Raw genomic sequence first — 21,412 nt, 5'->3', positions numbered from 1 at the left:
GAGAATGTGCACATTTTCAGCAAGCATGCAAATGAAAGCATTTTGAGAGCAAAAGAAAATACACACATTGCAGGCTGAAATGACAAATGAGAGGGGGATAGAGTGCACTGTAAATACATTCCTCCTGCAGAGAGGAGTCTGCTGGCAGTTCCTCCCCACAAAGCCTCTGGAAATCCTCTCAATTAAGCGATGCATTTCCCAATGCGTGGAGGAGAGAGAGGGTGAAGCACAATGCCCGAGCACAAATCACTGAGCGCCTATTGAAAAAGCTGCCAGTTTAAGTATGTAATATTACCAGTGCTGAAATGCTTCACTCTTTATCCCTTTTCAATAGCAAGGCGAGATCCTGAGTGTGCACCGGGTATTCCTGATAACTGAATTGCGCCACTGATGAAACTTTTTATTGCCACTTCGCAGTTGGACAAAATGAACTTGTCATTGCAACAAAATAGATGCGATATAGTGTCTATTAAAAAAAAGTTTCCCTACTTCAGATGCCAGAGAAAATGAGAAAGCTTTTACCAACTGTCACCAGAAAAACATTTTTAAGTACAACATTAAAAATGACTCTCTACAAATGGAATTATGTTAAGTAAAAATCGCAAATAGTTTTTTTTTTTTTTTTTTTTTTACATTTGGACTATGGGTCTCATTGCTGCACCACAAAAACATGGTTGATTTTTTTTTCTTTCTGTGTTAAAAAGTTAATCAAATGTTAAAGAGTTAGCAGATTTTTCAATAATCATCTACCTGTACAAACCTGCAGAGAAGCATCACCACAGCATGTTGCTGCCACCACCAACATGTCCTAAGGATGGTGCATCATGATACGCAGCTTTTTAAAAGTGCTTTTCTCAAACTACATTGTTTTCAGTCTTGGTCATAAACTATACATATTTTCCATCAACTCTTGCTTTGTGAACAAATGATTTTTGCTGAAATTGTTTGTGGTGAAGTTCACTCTATAAGTATTTCGATAAAGGACCAAGCACAAAGATAAAATAAAATAAATAAATAAAAATCGTGGTTAAAACTCCTTAGATGTCTGGGTTCGTAGAATTTTCTGTTTTATATGATTGCAAGTTCATTTAGGTTTTTGGGTTTTACAATTTTTCTGATATTCTATAGACTATAAGTCGCTTTGGCTTCTCCCTTGTTTCACTCGGCGTCACCATGTTTGGGATCTGCATGTTGAAGTTTTATGATCTTGTGATGCCCTTCCTGATGCAACTCCACATTACATGGAGAGTGGACACGGGTAGCCTTGAACCTTCTGCTAAAACACCCAATTTAAACTAAAACAACACTAACAGATGAAGTTAACGGCAGCCCCTCACCTGATCAAGAAGTAGTCGTGTATCCAAGGGCTTCATTGGCTGAACACAACAGACACGGCCAATGAGTCAACAAATAACCTGCACAGATTGGGAATATATGGTACTTGAGATTCTGGGAACCAGGGTTTAGAACATTTGCTCAAAGCCATAAAGCTGTTGTGCACAATATTGCTGTCAACTCGGCAGTAACTGTTAATTTGTGGACCATAAGGCATCAATAGAACCAATTAATGACTACATTAACTCCTTTTTATCTGCTAACATTTGAAAAATTGCAGAAGCTGCGCTTACTGTAAGCTCTTAGATGTCGCTTACCTGAATGACAGAGAACCTTATTTAACCAATTTTATCCCACTTCGACAATCAGTACTAAAATCTTTGCATGCTTTTTCGAAAAATTTACAGTTCTTGTCTTTGCCAACCAAATGATGCCCCCAGTCTCATTTATTTGGTAGCAGCAATGTTGGAACAACACAACTAAGACATTCCAAATTTTGGCACATTATCTTCAATCATCTGTCATGCCTGCATTATTACACATGTGAAGTCCACCAAATACGCTGTAACTTCTAAATATGAACTAATTCTGTTTGATACTTTTATGGTGTAAGTTTAAAGGGGTAAATTCTTTTATTGGTGATTTTTTTTAATAGTTCAGTAATTAGCTATTTGCTGTAACAATACAGTCCAGGCTCTTGATTTACAAGTCGATTTACAGTCCTATCCTTACCTATGGTCATGAGCTTTTGGTAATGACCAAAAAACATGGCTTCAACCACTGGCTATCTGGACTTGTACTCAGGGACAGAGTAAGAAGCTTGAACATCTTGGAGGGACTCTGAGTATAACCGCTGTTTCTCCACAGTGAAAGGAGCCAGGTGAGGTGGTTCAGGGATCTGGTGAGGATTCCCCCCTGGACGGTTTACATTTCCCAGCTAGCTTGGGAACACCTCAGTATCCCCCAGGGAGAGTTGAGAGAACTTGGTTGAGGATACAGAAGTGTGGGATAAGCTGCCAATATGACCCAGACCTGGATAAGTGGCAGAAAATGACAAATGACTGAATAAAGTAATAATTATTGATTATAAATTTTCTTCTTTCCTTACCTTTTAATGCAGAATGATTTAACAGAGATAAATCCAGCAGTCTGATGTTCAAGTTAGAACGCAGTATCTGAAAACGCTGAGGGAAGGCTTTAATGAACCCCATGGTGTTTTGTTTCTGTAAGCACTGTACTGCACAGTGCCGTACCAAAGGTAATAGTCTTTGGGGAGACAAAGGGTATTGAAGTCTTGAGAGAAAGTGAACGAGCAAGAAAATAGGAAAGCACTATAATAATAATATTAAACTTGCAATTTTATTGAATATTACTTACTCCATTTCTTTTTGTTTGGTGAGCAATTTTTCATGTGGTCAGATAGTACACAGTCAGATGAATGCCCTGTCGCATGCATACCCCCATTAACCAGTAGAAACATGTTCACAATGACCACTTCTCTGGAGAAAATGGATTTTGACGATACAATGTCGCCACAAGGGAAAAGGTCAAATGCAGAACAGACTACATGTTATGATTAGGACTACTGCAGAAACTGCCTGAAATCCAACTGCTGTTGCATCCTGGCTTTGCAAGTAGCAATTAAATACAAATATGGGCAGTGTTTTTTTTGCAACCTACACTTAAAACATTTGACTCAGTTAACTAGGATGCCCACTGGAACAACTCAAATTTTTTCCAGAAACCCAGCAAGTTGCTGGATATCATACCTGGTCTACCTGCAGGTATGACAGAAAAGTCTTCAGGCTTCCACACTGTCCAATGCTTGTATGAACAGTAGGGCTGGTGCATTTGTTGGTGAGGATGATGCCAGTCACCCTCTGCACACTTGTTCAGCCACAGACTGCTCCTTCCCAAGTGCAGGACCAACAGACTGAAAAACTCCTTTGTCCTTCAGGCCATCAGACTGTACAACTCCTCACTTGGGGGGAGGAGGAGTAACAGGAAGATGTCGGGAAAGAGAATGAGAGGAACAGTAGTAGCCAGTAAACCAGTATTGATCAGTATGTCTGGTATTTATATTATGTATTTATGTTTGCAAACTTTTTCTTTTTTTCCATTTTTGATATTCTGTGTGCTTCTTACCCTGTGTGCTGCTATACAAAGCTGCTGAAACCTCAGTTTCCCTGAGGGAGTCTTCACAAAGGATCAATAAAGTTCTATCTAATCTAATATTTGCTGACCTTGACTTCATCAATGAACTTCATGTACAACATTTTCGCCATGTGGTACACTTCTGTGGGTGTGATCCACCATACAGGTGCTACAGTGTTGAGAACCTCTGGAACTGGGAAAGGCCAAGGGGACGTCTGTGTTTCAGCTGGCTGTGGCAGATAGATTGCTACTTTTGAGAGGTGGGGATGGACAGGTTGTCTCCCTTAGCGATCACCATCTAGGACCTGGGGTGATTTTGTGGTGTGGTGCAGGCAGTGCTGTGTGGCATATTCATAGGCCTGAGGTCGCAGCCCTATGTGTTAACATGTTGGGATGCATGTAGCCAGAGTCACTGACATAAGACTGACCATGAGGTGTTTTCTGGCAAACTCACTGCCCCAAATGTGGCCTTGTTGCTTTGGTCTATTTCGGAAGGCTGAATTCTGAGAATTTGAAAGAACATTTTTTTATGGAAGGGTTTCCCGTATGTGTCCAGGAATATGCAGGAGAGCTTTCTTTTGATGTAAAAAAAACATCCAAAAAAGGACGGCAGAGGTTGAATAATTCTGCTCAGGCTGGCACCCACTCCCTGAGTGTCAGCAAAATAACAGAGCGAAGCAAAATGAGCCACTAGAGGCAAACACTTAGACAAAATGGCCCCACATGCTACTTTTACAGCACAGACGATGGAGCATGTAAATACATTTACAAAATGTGCTGGCCACAAATCAACAAATCTGGAAAAAGGGTCAAGACCATAACTTTGCACAAGCTTTTTTCTTTCAACAGTCACGTTTAGATGTATTTGGACAGTGACAATTATTGTAATTTTATCTCTACAAGCCACCAAAATGGAGCTGAATTGACACAATCAAAATGTGCTTGTAGAGAAGACTTTAAGCTTTAATTCAAGAGATTTAATAAAAAATATACTGCATTAACCACTTAGGAGTTACAGATGTTTTTATTCACAGTTCTTCAATTTTCAGAACCCATAAATAATGGGACAAACTAAGGATTATTTTTCAAACAAATTATCAATTATACAGCCAGTTTTTCTCGAGACAATCAGAGGATGGATACATGAACATTTCAAAGTTACTGAATGCATTTTGGACTTTATTTAAAACCACCACAAAGAAACTGTGTGGTGTTGTGTGATAAATCTGACTGTAGCAATCAGTTGTCAAAGCTGAGTGACCGTGCAGCTAGGAGATGTGAGGGAAGCCACCAAGACACCACGGCAACTCTGAAGATTCTCTGGAATACTGCAAGTTTTTTTTCTCTGTTGCAGCACCAGTAACAGCTTTATTCTGGATTCACACACACACACACACACACACACACACACACACACACACACACACACACACACACACACACACACACACACACACACACACACACACACACACAATATCAAATCTGGGGTCGGGTCACTGGAATTAATTTTTTTGAGAAAATCTGTATGACTGGTGACACACCAGAAAAAGTTCACAAAGCAGAATTTCAAATATTCATACAAATGACCTTAAATCCAAAATGGTTAACGCTATTATTTATTTATTTATTTTAAATTAAAGCTGAAAGTCTGCACTAAAAGCACATTGATTGTTTAATTTCAACTGGACTGTGGTGGTGTAAAGATGCATAATTACAAATGCTGTATCACTTTCCAAATACTGACTGTATATCGACACAGATACTCACATTTTCGTATTGTATGTGGAAGAAATAGGACTATTTTAGGTAAATTCCTACTTACTGTCATTGTAAAGCTGTCAGGATTTGAGTTTGGTTTGCGTTTATTTCTTTGCTTTGATTTGTTTGTCAGTTACTGTTTTGTTTATTCTCTTGCAGGGTTTTTTTTTCCTGTTTGGTTCTGTCTGTCCCTTTCTCTCTTGTCTGTCTCTGCTGGCTCTTGGTGGTGGGTGTTTCCCTCTCTCTGGCCACACCCTCTTTCTGGAGCGTTGCACGCACACCTGCTCTCAATCTGCACCTCATCACCTGGGTGTATTTAAACTCCTGATTTTGCCTTACTCCCTCGCCAGATTGATGCGCCTAGTGCCTTCTCTCCAGCTCTGTTTTGTGTATTCTCAACCTGCCTGCCTCACGTGCGTTACGATTACCTGCCTGAATTCTCGACCACGCTTTTGCCTGATGATTTTGGTTTTGTTACTCTTGTTGGACTTCCTTTACTGTGTACCAGACCCCGTTTACTGCTTCAGTAAACTTCTTTTACCTACAGAGTTTGTTGTCTGAGTCCTGCTTTGCGTCCAGCCTAACCCGTCAACCAGACCTGATAAAAACTATATTTTTCATTAATTTTTTTTTAATTTCTAACATTGATTTTGGATTTTAAATTTCTATTACTGAAAAGTAAACATCTCCTGAATTACAACAGTGTGAAGAAACCAGAGTGTATAACAGAGAAATAGATGTGCAACCTTCAGCCATCTCTGGAAACATATTTTAAAAGTGCATAAAAGAAAGCACAAACAAACGTTCAGATTCCAACTTTCAGCTTTGCAAACAAAACTGACAGTTTTGTGAGTTGGAACACTATGCAAATGTGATGGCTTTAACCCATGTAGACATCTTTTTGTGTGTATTCTGTTGATAATGAAACAGCACAGCCATGATAGCTGTCAATGTGATTTCAAAAAAGTGAAAATCATCCATCTGCTGCTTCTCTCGCTGTGCACCAAATCATGAGGCGGATGTCAATTTTTTGTTTTTAAAAATACATTTGAAAGTTTATTCAGAAGTCACGTCAGTAGTTGGTGTTATGTAAATCCAAGGTTACAGCAATTTTAGGTCAAAGTGTGGACAGCGGTAACGTGGAAGGAGTTAGTTGTATGTGCACACCAAAGCACTACTGTTTTCAATAACAATCATTGATACATGCTCACATACAAAATGTGTCATCTGTCAAACCTAAAAGCTTTTTTTGTTAAAATGCAAATGCCACTTAATCTAATGAGACCTTAATAAAAATAAAAACAGTCATGATCAAATCACATAAAAAACAACAACCCTGAAATAAAATCATATATACAAATGTCTGTACATAGTGTCAATATGAATAAATGGGATGCGTTACAGAGCTCCGAGCTGTTGGAAAGCTGTTGGTCAGAAAGAATGTGAACACAATCCTGTGTCAGGATGAAGTCTTGCAGTGGGACGCCATCCTTTGTGGGCATCATCTAAAAATTCAACAACTTACGCATCGGTGCAAACACTCTCTCTGCGAGAGACTACACCGTCATCATCCTCATCAAAGAATAAAAACAAGATGGTAGGAGAGGGACGGCCTGGAATGAGGTATTCATCTTGTCAAGCTGGGACAGGGACTGAGAGATGTGTGGGTAATGTTTTTGTCGTGTTGTCAGTGTGGCGTTTGGTCCTGCTGTCAGCGGGTTTGTTCACTGTACAATTCCTGAATCGACGGATGCCTGTTTCCTGGTGGTCTTTGGCGGCGGTCGAGGCGGAGTCTTGCTTGGCAGGGGAGGTGGAGGCTGCACACAAACAAAATATAAGCTCTGAAACCACAAACTGTAAAGGCAAATGCCAGTAAAGAGTGATGTCTCAACTTTGAATCAAAATTGAAGACCCTTTCCACCAGGAACTCATGGGCCATTTTGGGGGTTTGAATGCCTTTATGTGTGGCTCCACCTTAGTGCCCCTGAGAGGAGATTTTCTGAGCCTTTTTTGGGGTGAGTTAGTACCTGCTTTGGGGTAGGTACTTCTAGGGGGGCTCTGAAAAACCGTTGGGTTTGGCTCAATTCTGAATGGTCATCAACACACGGGGGAGAAGACGACAACAACAACAAGCGCTGAGGTGACTGATGTGGTGGTACACACACTGTTGTCTTTCTTCTCGACAGCAGGGCTGGCATTGAGGCAATATGGCTAAGCCTGAAACTAATTTGTCGAGGGGTTTGGGGTCCGCCTACGTCCCCAATGGGGTCCAGGGGCAAAGCCCCAGGCTGGGGGCTGCGATTTTAGGCCTTTTCAAACCTGTTTGGAAAGCTCTCAGGAACACCCAATGTTAAAGATTTTAAACAATCATTACCATCTTTGAGGTCAAGTGGTTTGTTTTACAATGCAGTTTTCTAAAGCAAAAATAAAATAACCACAAACAAAAAATGGGCATAGGTTCCCCTAACATCTGCAGGTTTTGTCTACATACTACCATCACTGAACACTGCTGTTGCTGGGCTCATATTTTCAGGGCAATTATTTTATAGTTTATTCAACAGACCAGTCCAAGCGAATATCAGTGTGGAAAGAAAAGCAAGGCAGAAAATGAAAAGAGTTGGGTTCGCATCCACTCCGAGTTTCAAATATGTGAAAAATAATTATTTCAATAAATGAATGGTTATTAACTTACAACATGAGCTATTTTGTTTTCACAATGCCAAAATTTGTAAGCAATTTGAATTTTGAAATTTATCGAACACTCGTCATGGATGCTTAATCCTTTTACTAAGGCCTCTTCAAACTACATAGATAAAAAACATAAAACACTACTTATGGCAATCGGCTGCACTGGTCAAAATCATATCCACTAAATAATCTCTTTGTTCAATCGGTTTGTCTAACAGGCGCCTGCAAAATGCTAAGAAAATATTTTTGTTCTGATACAGATTGAGCCACATTAAAACACGTTCAAAGACTGGTTATCACATCGAGCTAGACCAATGAAAAATCGTGTTATTAAACAAAGAACAGGGTATATTTCGCGGCTCTTATTAAACAAAGAACCAGTATATTTCCCGGCTCTAAACATTATTCGAGGACCATCCTCTCAAACTCTGTCATAATTGTGTTATAAACCAGTCACCATTTGTTTTATTATACATCTGTGTAATTAATAAAATGATCTTCACGGACGATTCGTTTGCGCGCGCAAGCACGTGATCAAAAAAAAAAAAAAAACACTGGCTGCTGCTGCACTTCCTCCCCCTCAAATTGTTATGTGTTATAAACCAGTCACCATTTGTTTTATATTATTTTATTATCTGTGTAATTAATAAAATTATCTTCACGGACGATTCATTTGCATGCACACGCACGTGAACAACAACAACAAAAAAACACCGGCTGCTGCTGCACTTCCTCGCTTTCTCCCCTCAAACTCTGTCATAATTGTGTTAAATAAAAGACAAAAGGGACATACGTAAGTCCTGCACAGGCTGACTGCCAGAGACAGGACATGTCCACGTCAAGTATAAACTCCAGACAGACATTTCCACGTCACTACATATCCACAAAGCGTCCTTCCATAGGGATTACATGGCAACCTGTCGCCTCCGCTGCATATATCCAGATCCAAAAGCCGGAAATCCAGCTCAGGCCGGAAAAATACCAGGCCTGTGACAGACAAGGTCCAGCAAGGATTCAAATCCTTGCGGAGGACATAAAATCTACACTGTGGGGGAAACTGTCGCAGAACTATTATGTCACAGCATCCACTGCTGCATGAGCACAAAGGGTCTTCACTAAGAAGGCCAATCCCTATAAACGTTTGCAACATCTAGGAAGTCGGTCGAGTTGGTTAATCAGTTTTTCTTTTGTGGAGAGTGAAAAAAAACTTCACAAACGCTGATGTTAAAATACACGCCCTATGACTGCTGGGATAGGCTCCAGCGCCCCTGTGACCCTTAATTGGAGTAAGCGGGTATTGAAAACGGACTGATGGATGATGTTTAAATAAGTGGTTCTCACCCCTGGTCCTCAGTGACCCCCAAACCAGCACATTGCTCATCTTACCCTCCTCTCCCAAAAGCTGATTAGCTCATTCAGGCGTGTTCAGCCAACCAAGAGCTAACAGGCTCCTGAATGAGCTACTTAGATTTAAAGTGCATTCATGTTCAAGTTCCTGTCTGTCAGAATAAAAGTAGTTGGGATTTTGTTTTGTGTCTTCATGAAGTGCATGATGACTCATGAATGATAGATATCAAAGCCTACAGTACTTGTCATGGAATTACTTGTCGTTTTATATGCAGTCTGCTCTGTTTAACAACAGCAATGCAAAGCATGGCATATATCCCGCTCGTATGTTAATTTGAAGTATGGTTTTATACGTAGTTGAGGTGATAATGAAGCATGGAAATTATTTCTATCATGAAAGACTGGTGCATTAATGGTGTTATATGGCCTATTTGTACGGTGAAAGATTGCCGCATTACAATTGGTATGTGGTGTATTGACCCCCATTTTCAAAAGGATACTTCCTCTAGTCTCCTCAACAGACCACAGAGAAATGGTTTCAATCAGATGAATTGTTGTTTATATTGTGTGTGAAAATGAAAATTAAGACGGCATCCATAATGGACATACTGGATAATGGAAGATGGACATTTTTGAAAACAAACAAACAAACAAACAAAAAACTGTTCTCTATCCTCCCCAATACAGTTGTGCTCAAATGATTATATACTCTGGCAGAATTTTGGATTTTTTGGCCATTTTTCAGAGAATATTAATGATAACACAAAAACTTTTTTATTCTATTCTTGGTTAGTGGTTGGGTGAAGCCATTTATTGTCAAACAACTGTGTTGAGGATGGTTACCTTTTGTAGTCATTCAAACCCATTTACATCAACTTGTGTGCATGTTATCAGGCCATAATCACCAGGGTATGTAAACTTGTGATCAGGGTCATTTGGGTAGTTTCTGTTGTCATCATGGTTTAAAAACAGTAAACACAGTTGTTTGACAATAAATGGCTTCACCCAACCAATAACCATGAGGGAAATTTTTTGTGTGTGTCATCATTCATATTCTCTACAAAAAAAATCTAAAATTCTGCCAGGGTATGTAAACTTTTGTGCACAACTGTACATCATAAACAAGTATGCTCTGAGAGCACAACATCCCCTGCTGGCAAATGCTGCTTTGGTACAAGTGCTTGCTACATTCTGATAACATTTCAAGGTAAGTGATAGTTGATTTCAAAATGCAGACTCCAGCTCATGAAACTAGCAGTGTTAATAGAGGACCAAATTTGTCAATCTTGTACAATATTGCAATATGTGTATTACCAACCTATAACAAGGAATTGTACCAGGTTTCACTAAAGTCAACCTAAAAATGTGAGAGGAGTTGATTTCAGAATGCAGGCACTCACTCATGAAACTGATGGAGTCTAGATTTGTTAATCAAGGGCCATAACTCTGGTAAAATGGACCCAACTTGAATGATATAATATGCGTATTACTAGCCTATAACAATGACTAGTACCAAGTTTCATGAAATGCCTCCTAAAAATAATGTGAGAAGAATTGATTTCAGAAACCTTATATTCTTTTTTGGGACGGACGGGCAGACAGATGGAGGGAAATTGCCACGACATAATCCGTCAGCCAGCGGGGGATAAAAAGGTTTTTATCAAATGAGGCGTGCTTTAGTAATCATACTGGGTAACGGATGATGCCCATTTTCTTACGGAACCTTCCTCTACAGTCCTCCAGTTTGACCTCAAGAAATGGTTTCAATCAGACAAGGCATTAATTAGTTACTGTGCAGAAACAAGTTTACAGACAAACGGACAGCTGGAGGCCCAGACGGGGTGAAAACACAATATTTCTCAACACAATCTAAACTAAATGGTGAACCTGTACCATTTCATGAGTATTACCACTGCCAACGGACAAGAAGAGGGCAAGCAGAACTTGTTAATTTGTTATCAGCACCTAAAGATGACAACATTTAGGGTTTTATCTCAATGTTGTTTTTTTAGTCAGGCACAGGGTGCTGTAATGACTTGAACAGAGATGTGACCCCCAATGTAGAGAACAGACATGACACTGAATCCAACATACTTTATTAAAATACCAGACACAGCCCATGGTCATGTGTGGGAGGTCAGCAGAAGAACAGAGGCATCCATGAGGGAGCAGGCAGATGGATTAATCGCAGAAACAGCAAAAGGTCAAAAACAGAGAGCATCTGAAGCAGGCAAAAGTCCAGAAAACCCAAGGAGGCAATGTAAGTCTGCAACTGCAGATCAAACTTGGAAAATACAAACGATTGGGAAGCAGAGTGCTTTGAAAAGCACTCTGCTTCAGTTTGGTAAAAAAAAAAAAAATGCAAACAAAAACAAAACCAAGAAAAGCTGAGCAGGAACGCTGTCAGGCACCACTGCACCAAACTTTGTCTGGTGACTGAACTAAAGCTGCCCGGGTAAAGCATTCAAACCGACAGGACTAAAGCAGGAGTCAACTTCCCCTCCGTTTCCATCAGGGAGGGCAAATGAAGACGTGCTACCAATCGCTGAACACCTGCACTCACGACATTACTGCCAGCCGCCTGCTGAACAGCGTGCATGCGCGCCGTCTTACCACAACTGTGGCAGCTGACAAACGAGATGAGCTCAGAGCGGCGAGGCTCGACGATAGCTCGTGTAGCCGTCAGAGAGTGTGGAGAGGCGAGCCGCTGATTAACAGCGGGAAAGCTCCTGATGTACGTGAGAGGTAAACTAATCATCCAATCAATCACGCCCGAGTGCCGAGTCGACTCAGAGGAACGAGAATAAAGAGCAACGGGGTGGACAGCCAGGGCGTAGGACCTTGCTGCTAACTCACTGCCTGCCTGCACTCACCTGACAACGTATCCACGACCCAGAAATTTACTATGTGTGGAACAAGCACGCAGAGACGCTTACATATCGTAAAGGAGTTCGGGGGCAGTGGCTTGTTTTGACCTGAATGTCAAGTGTGTGTAGTGCGCTGTTGATTCATTTTGAGGGCCGCGCATCATTACGGAGCTCTTCTCTTCTCAATCCTAATTAAGACACCTACCCTTTGATGCAGCGCTGGAGGAGGCGGCGTCGAGGGACTCGTCAAGTCTTGATTATCTACCAGGTTGCCGTAATCAGCCGTGCTGCCTTTCATAGGCAGCGGAGGAGGCGGTTTATCCTTGTCAACGCAGCCCATCCCGTTCAGCTCCGGATCTGCACAAGAGGACGCTAATTAGCTCATCATCAAACTGCATCAGGATGTTTCTAAAATGTGGCTAGAAGTCACAAAAAAAAAAAAAAAAAAAAAAAAATCAAACTGTTGACCTTCAGTGAATTCAAGTGCGTCACAATGAAGGAATAAAAAACTGGCAGGAAATGTTCAATGTTTGGGTTTTTACAGATGAAAATATTCAAAGAGAAAACACAAATTTGGAAATGCACACATCAGTACATCATGAGCGGGAGCACAGCAGAGGATAAACTGAAATGAAAACAATGGTGCTCGAATGTATTTTATTGTACATGTAAGTCGATACGTCCAATAAACGCTTCCCAACAAGCCTAAATCCGTCTAAAACCAAAGATGGACAATGCACTCAAAGTCAGGCCAAAGAAAACACACACACACACACACACACACACACACACACACACACACACACACACACACACACACACACACACACACACACACACACACACACACACACACACACACACACACACACACACACACACACACACACACACACACACACACACACACACGTGTCAGTGTCCTGCCATGCAAGGTGCGCGACTGCACACTGGGAGCAAAGCAGGGTTTAAGGACCTTGCTAAGAGGCACCTTAGTGATTTCAATGTTTCACTGGGGAGTTTAACCCCTGACCCTATGATACCAATTCTCCAAGGACGCGAGAAGCTGTGGAAGCAGGGAAGCTGGTCCGGGCCGAATCATAAGCAAGTCCTGCTCATGATAACGTTACAGCAACATCCCCGTCAGGAGGACAGGCTTTGCACTATCTTGGCGGTGAGAGTGGAAATACTCTTCCTTAGAATTTAATAAAAATACTTTCATTTCAAAGGCAGAAGAGGAATAACAATTATTAAACCTTCTAATTTTCATCTGGACAGGCATCCTGTGGGAGCACGCTGACGCTAGCGTGCTAATGGGTGCATGTGGTGTAACAAAAGGCACTTGGAGCGTCTGCATCAAATGAAAAGTCTCACAGAAATAAATCCATTTAGTTGTTCTTCCTGTGTGCTAAAATTTGTTTACCATTTAATTCTCTCTGTTATTTTGTTATGATTCAAGACAGTCACCTGAGCATAGAGGACAATTCAAATATTCAGCTTCTTTTGACACGCAGACACAATGTACTGTTGAGTTGGGAAGGCTGCAAGGCCTTCCTCCTGCCCACTTGATATCATCACCATTTCATTATTTAATAAGGTTATCCTCTCTACTGGCCCCTGTGTTTTATCAATAATCAACAGATCACTGATTTCTGGCCTTCAGAATCTTAAACAGGCTGTTAGTCACCCTCTTTAAAAAAAGTCTAATGCTGACCTTTCTCGCTTTTTATTTTAGACCAATCTTTACCTGTATTAATTGCACCTGTTTGAACTTGTTACCTGTATAAAAGACACCTGTTCACACACTCAATCAATCACACTCCAACCTGTCCACCATAGCCAAGACCAAAGAGCTGTCTAAGGACACCAGGGACAAAACTGTAGACCTGCACAAGGCTGGGATGGACTACAGGACAACAGGCAAGCAGCTTGGTAGAAGACAACAACTGTTATGATTATTTATTAGAAAGTGGAAGAAACACAAGATGACTGTCAATCTCCCTCGGTCTGGGATTCCATGCAAGATCTCACTTTGTGGGGTAAGGATGATTCTGAGAAAGCTCAGAACTACACAGGAAGACCTGGTCAATGACCTGAAGAGAGCTGGGACCACAGTCACAAAGATTACATTAGTAACACAAGATGCTGTCATGGTTTAAAATCCTGCAGGGCACCAAGGTCCCTCTGCTCAAGCCAGCACATGTCCAGGCCCGTTTGAAGTTCACCAGTGACCATCTGGATGATCCAGAGGAGGCATAGGAGAAGGTCATGTGGTCAGATGAGACCAGAATAGAGCTTTTTGGAATCAACTCCACTCATCATACTCTGGGGGTACTCTTCTGCAAGGGGGACAGGACGACTGCACCGTATTGAAGGGAGGATGGATGGGGTCATGTATTGCGAGATTTTGGCAAACAACCTCCTTCCCTCAGTAAGAGCATTGAAGATGGGTCATGGCTGGGTCTTCCAGCATGACAATGACCCCAAACACACAGCCAGGGCAACTAAGGAGGGGCTCCGTAAAAAGCATTTCAAGGTCCTGGAGTGGCCTGGCCACTCTACAGACCTGAACTCAATAGAAAATCTTTGGAGGGAGCTGAAACTCCAAACCTGAAAGATCTAGAGAAGATCTGTATGGAGGAGTGGACCAAAATCCCTGCTGCTGTGTGTGAAAACTTGGTCAAGAACTACAGGAAACACCTGACCTCTGTAATGGCAGACAAATGCTTCTGTACCAATTGTTAAACTCTGTTTTCTCTAGGGGGTCAAATACTTAGTTTATGCAATAAAATGCAAATTAATTGTTTAAAATCATACAATGTGATTTACTAGATTTTTGCAACCTGCAAAACTGAACCTGCAAAACTGACAGGGGGTCAAATACTTATTTTCCCCACTGTACATAGATTCACTAAAACCACTAAAAAATAAGTGGTGCTGAAAGTTCTATGATATTATTTTAATGTGACTAGGCTGATTGACTACAACTAGTAGTTTCTTTTTGCCAGCATAAAAAGGATGTGTTTGACAGCACTCACTGGATTGACCAATACTCAGAGCAATGGGAAAGCACAAGTTAGTCAGATGTGTCACCACTTTGCCAATATCTGGAAGAAGACCTAAACTGTTATCATCAGATGAGAGGAACCTGGTTAGGATGGTCAGGAACCACAAAAGCGCTGGTCTCCCATGAAATAGAAACTGTTGGAACACCAGCATTACTGTCCACAGTGAAGCAAGATATACAATGCCAGTGACTGAGAGGGTGTCACCCAAGAAAGACCCATTTTCATGGGTCGACAGAGTTAGATTTCAGACAATCATCAGCATTATTACAGCATAACTACCAATCAATCATCAGCCATGACATCATCTCAATTGGCCACGCTGAGATGATGTCATGGCAGATGACTATAAAAGTTATGCTGACTGGCTGAAATAAACTATACAGACAAATTATTATAAAATGTTGCATACGATCCATGTATAAATCACTGTATTTGTGGCAGGATGCCGGTCTAGCGCACTCTTGGCCATAAGCAGATCCATGAGGAATTCTCATGCCTGATTAAAATGTAATGGAAAAACATCATTATAAGACATTTTCTCGTAAGGTAATGAACACCCTTTTAATCGGTGAACTGTGATTGTAACTGATAAAAGAACTTCTTTTCAATAGTGCTTTTCATTTGCAGGGCATAAGCTCAAAGCTCCACAAAACTACAGCTCACATTGACTGAGTCTCCCATAGTCTTCATCGAGACAAAGGCAATAAGCTTGGAGATGAATGTGTTCTGCTGACATGTGACTGGAATGGCCATTTCACAGAAATATATCTTGTATTGTACATAACAGTCATGCCTTAGGAACTGAACAATCATGTGTTTCAATGCAGAGAGCTTGTGGTAAGAGTGATGCAACAGACTCAAACAGCGGAGGGAAACAAACGAGATCTGCAGAGATCATGAAGCTCCTGTGAAACTCTGAAGACATTATGACCGCTTAAGTGCTCGAGCGTGGGTGGGAATGAGAATGAGAGCAAAGGAGGAAAATAAATAAAGGCTGCCCTTACTGGAGGCAGTGTGCGGGTTATAGGAGAGCTTGCTCCTGGGAGTGATGGGTGGAGGCCCCGGGGATGAAGAGACACTGGAGGAGGAAGGAGGAGGAGGTCCGGGGGACACCGAGAGGCGCCGATCTACGCCCATCGGAATGAGAACTTGACTCCTTGGTCTCTGCGGTCGCAGGGGGCTGACCTGTGTGATCACACAACAAACACGAGAAAACGTTTAGGCTCAATGGCACCAAAGCATGAAATACGTAGTAAAGAAAATTTAATTTATTGTAGCAAACAAGCTCCATGTACAATAAAACAACACAACAGAAGATCAATAACACATCATTTAAAGATGAAAACACCTTTCACAGCTCCTTTGGGATTGTTAAGAGTGTATCATCACATGCAGTAATTCAGCAATTTGTATTTCTAAAAGAAAAAGCCTTTGGATAAATGTGTTCGCTGAGTTGCAATATCTTACGTATGGTTACAAATAATTGTTTCTATGAATGGGCGGATTCTGCCAGCTTTATTAAGGAAGGAATTTGAATATGAAAAGATACATCCTCAGGGCTATTCTGCTCCGTAGGCCACGGACAGCTTTGTAATTGAACAAACTAAAACAGCCACACAGGAGACAGGCAAGAGTGGAAAACAGCACAAAACAAAAAAGCCATATGATCTTTTTCCCGGCCTTCAGAGAAAATGAACATATGCCAGCATGCGACAATCTGCTCCCACAACTACTTGGTTTCCACATATCCTTGACCCTTGGGGCGGGAGACTTCTCCAGCAAGCCAGACGGCTCCGCCGCTGCCACAGGCCTGCTTTGGATCACTTATCTTAACGCTGTTAGCATTCCCCCGGGGCACGCAAAAAGCAGTGGTGTTGGGGAGGGGAGCGAGCAGAGCAGAGGGATGGCAAAGATGGAGAAACAGTGAGCGCGCAGCGGTGTTTCGATATACGAACTGTTTGATGTACCGTTACGGTAACCATACATCTAAAAAGTTAAAAGTATAGAAAAGTTATAGAAGAAAATGTTAATCCTTCAGCTTGTGTAAATGTGAATACACTCAATCAATTTCATGCCAATCTGTCTGCAAAATTATGTTATTGTGTGTACACACAATAAAATTTGTCCTAATGGTGCAAATTTTAGGCCGTTATACAGATCATAGAGTGGTACAGAATAAAATACAAACAAAAATGAAGCAGAAAAACACAAGATGGAGTGTTACTGCAGGAAAGTTAAAACAACAGACTAACAATCGATGAAGACACAAATGACCAAATTCCTTACTGATGTCATTTTTACCCGAGGCCAAAATATGGGCATCGGGTATTATGACGTTGCGTGCGTGCGTGCGTCTGTCCATCTGTCTGTGCGCTGCATAACTCCAGTCCTATTACTGCCACGGTCTTCAAATTCACAGAGAGCATTCTTTCATTCATTCTTGGGAAACGGACCGTGGACAAGTACAAATATGGTTAACATTGACCTATTTGACCTATTTTAACAGATCTGTTGCCTATTAACAGGTCATTCTGCTTCCTATTTATATGCTCATACAGCCGATGGTATTTTAGCATTGCATTATATATATATCTATATATATATATATATATCTATATATATATATATATATATAAATTATTATTTTTATTTATTTATTTATTTATTTTTTAAATCAGTACCGTCTCTGACAGTATGACAGCTTCGGCGGGCTGCAGAGCGATCTCCGTGGTCTTCATCTCTTTGTCAAACACCTCCTGATGCTTGCTGTTCCTCTTCTCCTTCTTTTTGTCCTTGCGCTCTCTCTCGGGCTCGTCCCGGTCTAGTTTGTCCTGAGACTTGGTGTGTAGTTTCTTTGGCAAGAGAGGCTCCATGGCAAAGCTGGAGGAAACAATTTGATTACAATATTTACACATTTATATTTTCAACTAAATTAGAAATTACATTTATATCAAATTAATTTATTACATATTATGATCTTCAAATACACCTTATCTTAAAATAGCACAATATGTTTAATTTAGAAATTTTACACACACACACACACACACACACACACACATATATATACACATATATATATACATGAACATATGTATACATATACAAATATACAGTGATTATTCTTATTTTATCTTTTAATTACACTAAGGGCCCCTTTACACATAACACGAAAGACGCAGAAACATTCCACCTGCTGTTGGGAGGGACGGATGGTCGGACAGGAGTGCACGATACTACGGCGATGGTTTTATGCACGCTCGTGTTCGCATGCATGAACACAGTGCAAGCACATGGAAAGTCGCGCACACAGCAGTGGAGGAAAAAAAACAAAACACCACAATTCATAATACTTAATTCCTATTACAAAGAGCGGATTTGGCCTCCACCTTGACGTACACCAGGAAGTAATGAAATGACAGGGATTACTGTTCTCCTTTTAATGTTTTACATGAATTACTCGATGTGATCCTCTCATGAAGAGCTGGCCGGTTCCCATCTCATGAAGAGCCGGGCTCTCACAACATGAACACATCAGCTGTCATGGCATATCTATCATGCAGTGATTTGCTGCAAATGTGATATGTGTTTTAATTATTATAATGTGGGGAAATCCCACAGTGACACGTGTCTCGAGGGGGTGTCTCGTGGGGTGATTGCCTGCATGGCAAGATATTCACCAGCACTGCGGTGCGCTGACATTTCGGTCACCTGAAGCAATATGTGTTTTAATTTATGTCCACACAAGGACAGCAAGCCGACATCCGTGTGTCACGCTGTAGTTATGCGACTTCATATCCTACAAACCAATACAGGTGTTCCTCACTTTCCAGCACAGACATCTGAACAGCTGCACGTCACAGGGGGACACGGCCCCCCTTTGTCCACGGACGTCGCTGCTGTGGAGAAAAAACAAACAAAAAACAAAACAAAACACACACCATAAAAAAAAGATTGTAATTTATCGAATCCCTCTTACAGAGTGGACAGTACAAGTATGATCCTTCTGTTCCTCTGTATATGACCCATGGTCAGAGACGTAGAGTCATGAAATGACATGAATGAAGCAGTGCACACTTATGTCCACATCTGCTGGACCTACCTGTCCAGCGAGCGCTGCACGTGCCCAGTGAGCGCCCTGTGGACCAGAGCTCACATGGGTGACGAGACAATCAGACCACCAGCTGAGTGTACACATGATCAGACGGTTCTTTTCACCACAGTCCTTTTCACTTTGAGCAGCCTGCCATTGTGTGCGCTGAACAGCCGCTCCAGCCCGTAGCAAAAGCAATATATCTTTTTATGTATTTCCACGTGAGGACAGGTGGCACACGCACGCGCCTCATGGCGTAGAGTTGTAAGGTCATGTCATTCAAAACACTGTACGTGCTAATCAGCTGTGATGTCCAGGTCCAAAGATCTCAACAGCTACTGCTGTGTGCAGATACGCCCACCTGTTTGTTCAGGCCACAGAACAAAGTGTCACATTGTGTTTCTGTGTTCTGTGATTTTTCCTTTTAGTTATTTGTTATGTAATGGTGTATGTAGTTATTGTAGTAATTATTCATATACTTGTCCTGGCTCTGTTCTCTGTGTTTTCAATTTAACACGTTGTGTGCACCGAGCCAGGCGTCATTTCCAGCTGTCAGTGAGTGGCTGGCTGGTGATCAGCTGAGAGGTGCCTTGCTGTGCTGTGTGTGCTCAGACGTGGCTGGCCGGTCCCCATGTGATCTCGTCTGTACATAAATATCAAGGCAGCGCGATACACACGCACTGCACGTGTTGAGGGGAGAGCCGACACACTGGCACGCCACATGTTGGGGGAGGAGTTTGGCACAGACACACCCATGTGCGTTGCTTGGTTACGCCGCACTCGTGGGGCACTTAGACAATTTTCACAAACAGATTGAATGTGGTCAACTGCTCTCTACTCGTACCAGGAGTGCCCATAGCTCCACCTTTCTAAGTGTCCAGCAAGCAGTATTAGATGTTCATGTGTGGCACCTGGAATTTGGCCAACAACTGCCGAGAGAGGGGTGGAATGGGTATCGCAGTCTTTCGGCCACTGGTGTGCGAGGTATTTGAGGCAGCTCCGATTTTTCACGAGTGGCAATTGACTCCCCCTTGTTTAGGGCCACACCCACCTGTTCGTGCAGCACATAGAACAAAGTGTCACTCTCTGTTTCTGTGATCATTCATTTTAGTTATTCGATATGTAATTATGCATATAGTTATTGTAATAATTATTTATATACCTGTCCTGGCTGTAGTATCTGTGTTTGTAACGTAACACATCATGTGCACTGAGCTGTCATTTCCAGCTGTCAGTGTGTGACGGGGCAGCAATCACACACGCATGCAACATGTGTTGAGGGGGCAGCCGACACTCTGGCATGCCACATGTGTGTTGCTAGGTCATGCCACACTCATGGGGCACTTAGACATATTTCACAGACTATTGTGCCAGGAGTGCGAATAGCCCCGCCTTTTCTAAGTGCCCGGTGAGCGGTGTTAGATGTTTGTGTGTGGCACCTGGAATTTGGCCGACACCTGCAGAGAGAGGGGTCGAATGAGCACTTGCAGGGCATTCGCTGTCTTTCGGCCGCTTGTGTGCGTGAATAGTTGCGGCAACAGCTGTATGAGGCGTTTGAGGCAGCTCCGATTTTTCACAAGTGGCATGCAATTCCTCCTTTGTGCGCCAGTCAGCTTGAATCGTGTTATGTGTGAAGGGGCCTTAAAATATACTCAACAAAAATATAAACGCAACACTTTTGGTTTTGCTCCCATTTTGTATGAGATGAACTCAAAGATCTAAAATTTTTTCCACATACACAATATCACCATTTCCCTCAAATATTGTTCACAAACCAGTCGAAATCTGTGATAGTGAGCACTTCTCCTTTGCTGAGATAATCCATCCCACCTCACAGGTGTGCCATACCAAGATGCTGATTAGACACCATGATTAGTGCACAGGTGTGCCTTAGACTGTCCACAATAAAAGGCCACTCTGAAAGGTGCAGTTTTATCACACAGCACAATGCCACAGATGTTGCAAGATTTGAGGGAGCGTGCAATTGGCATGCTGACAGCAGGAATGTCAACCAGAGCTGTTGCTCGTGTATTGAATGTTCATTTCTCTACCATAAGTGGTCTCCAAAGACGTTTCAGAGAATTTGGCAGTACATCCAA

The 21,412-nt window shown here is 41.8% G+C and overlaps 1 protein-coding gene across 1 annotated transcript in view; it reads right to left on the bottom strand.

Moving 5' to 3' along the window:
- Nucleotides 1-6,282: 6,282 nt before the first annotated feature.
- Nucleotides 6,283-21,412, bottom strand: part of dock1 (dedicator of cytokinesis 1) — an 815,700-nt gene continuing 800,570 nt past the window's right edge. Inside the window, 4 exon segments of the mRNA XM_034193753.1 lie at nucleotides 6,283-7,067; nucleotides 12,358-12,509; nucleotides 16,225-16,405; nucleotides 17,902-18,100. Of these exon segments, the coding sequence (XP_034049644.1) occupies nucleotides 6,975-7,067; nucleotides 12,358-12,509; nucleotides 16,225-16,405; nucleotides 17,902-18,100 (625 nt within the window). The 3' untranslated portion in view covers nucleotides 6,283-6,974.

The sequence above is a fragment of the Thalassophryne amazonica genome, chromosome 18 (assembly GCF_902500255.1).
Source record: "Thalassophryne amazonica chromosome 18, fThaAma1.1, whole genome shotgun sequence".
NCBI classification, from domain to species: domain Eukaryota; kingdom Metazoa; phylum Chordata; class Actinopteri; order Batrachoidiformes; family Batrachoididae; genus Thalassophryne; species Thalassophryne amazonica.
Note: the sequence above shows the minus strand (reverse complement) of the source record. Positions and strands in the feature narration are given on the sequence as shown.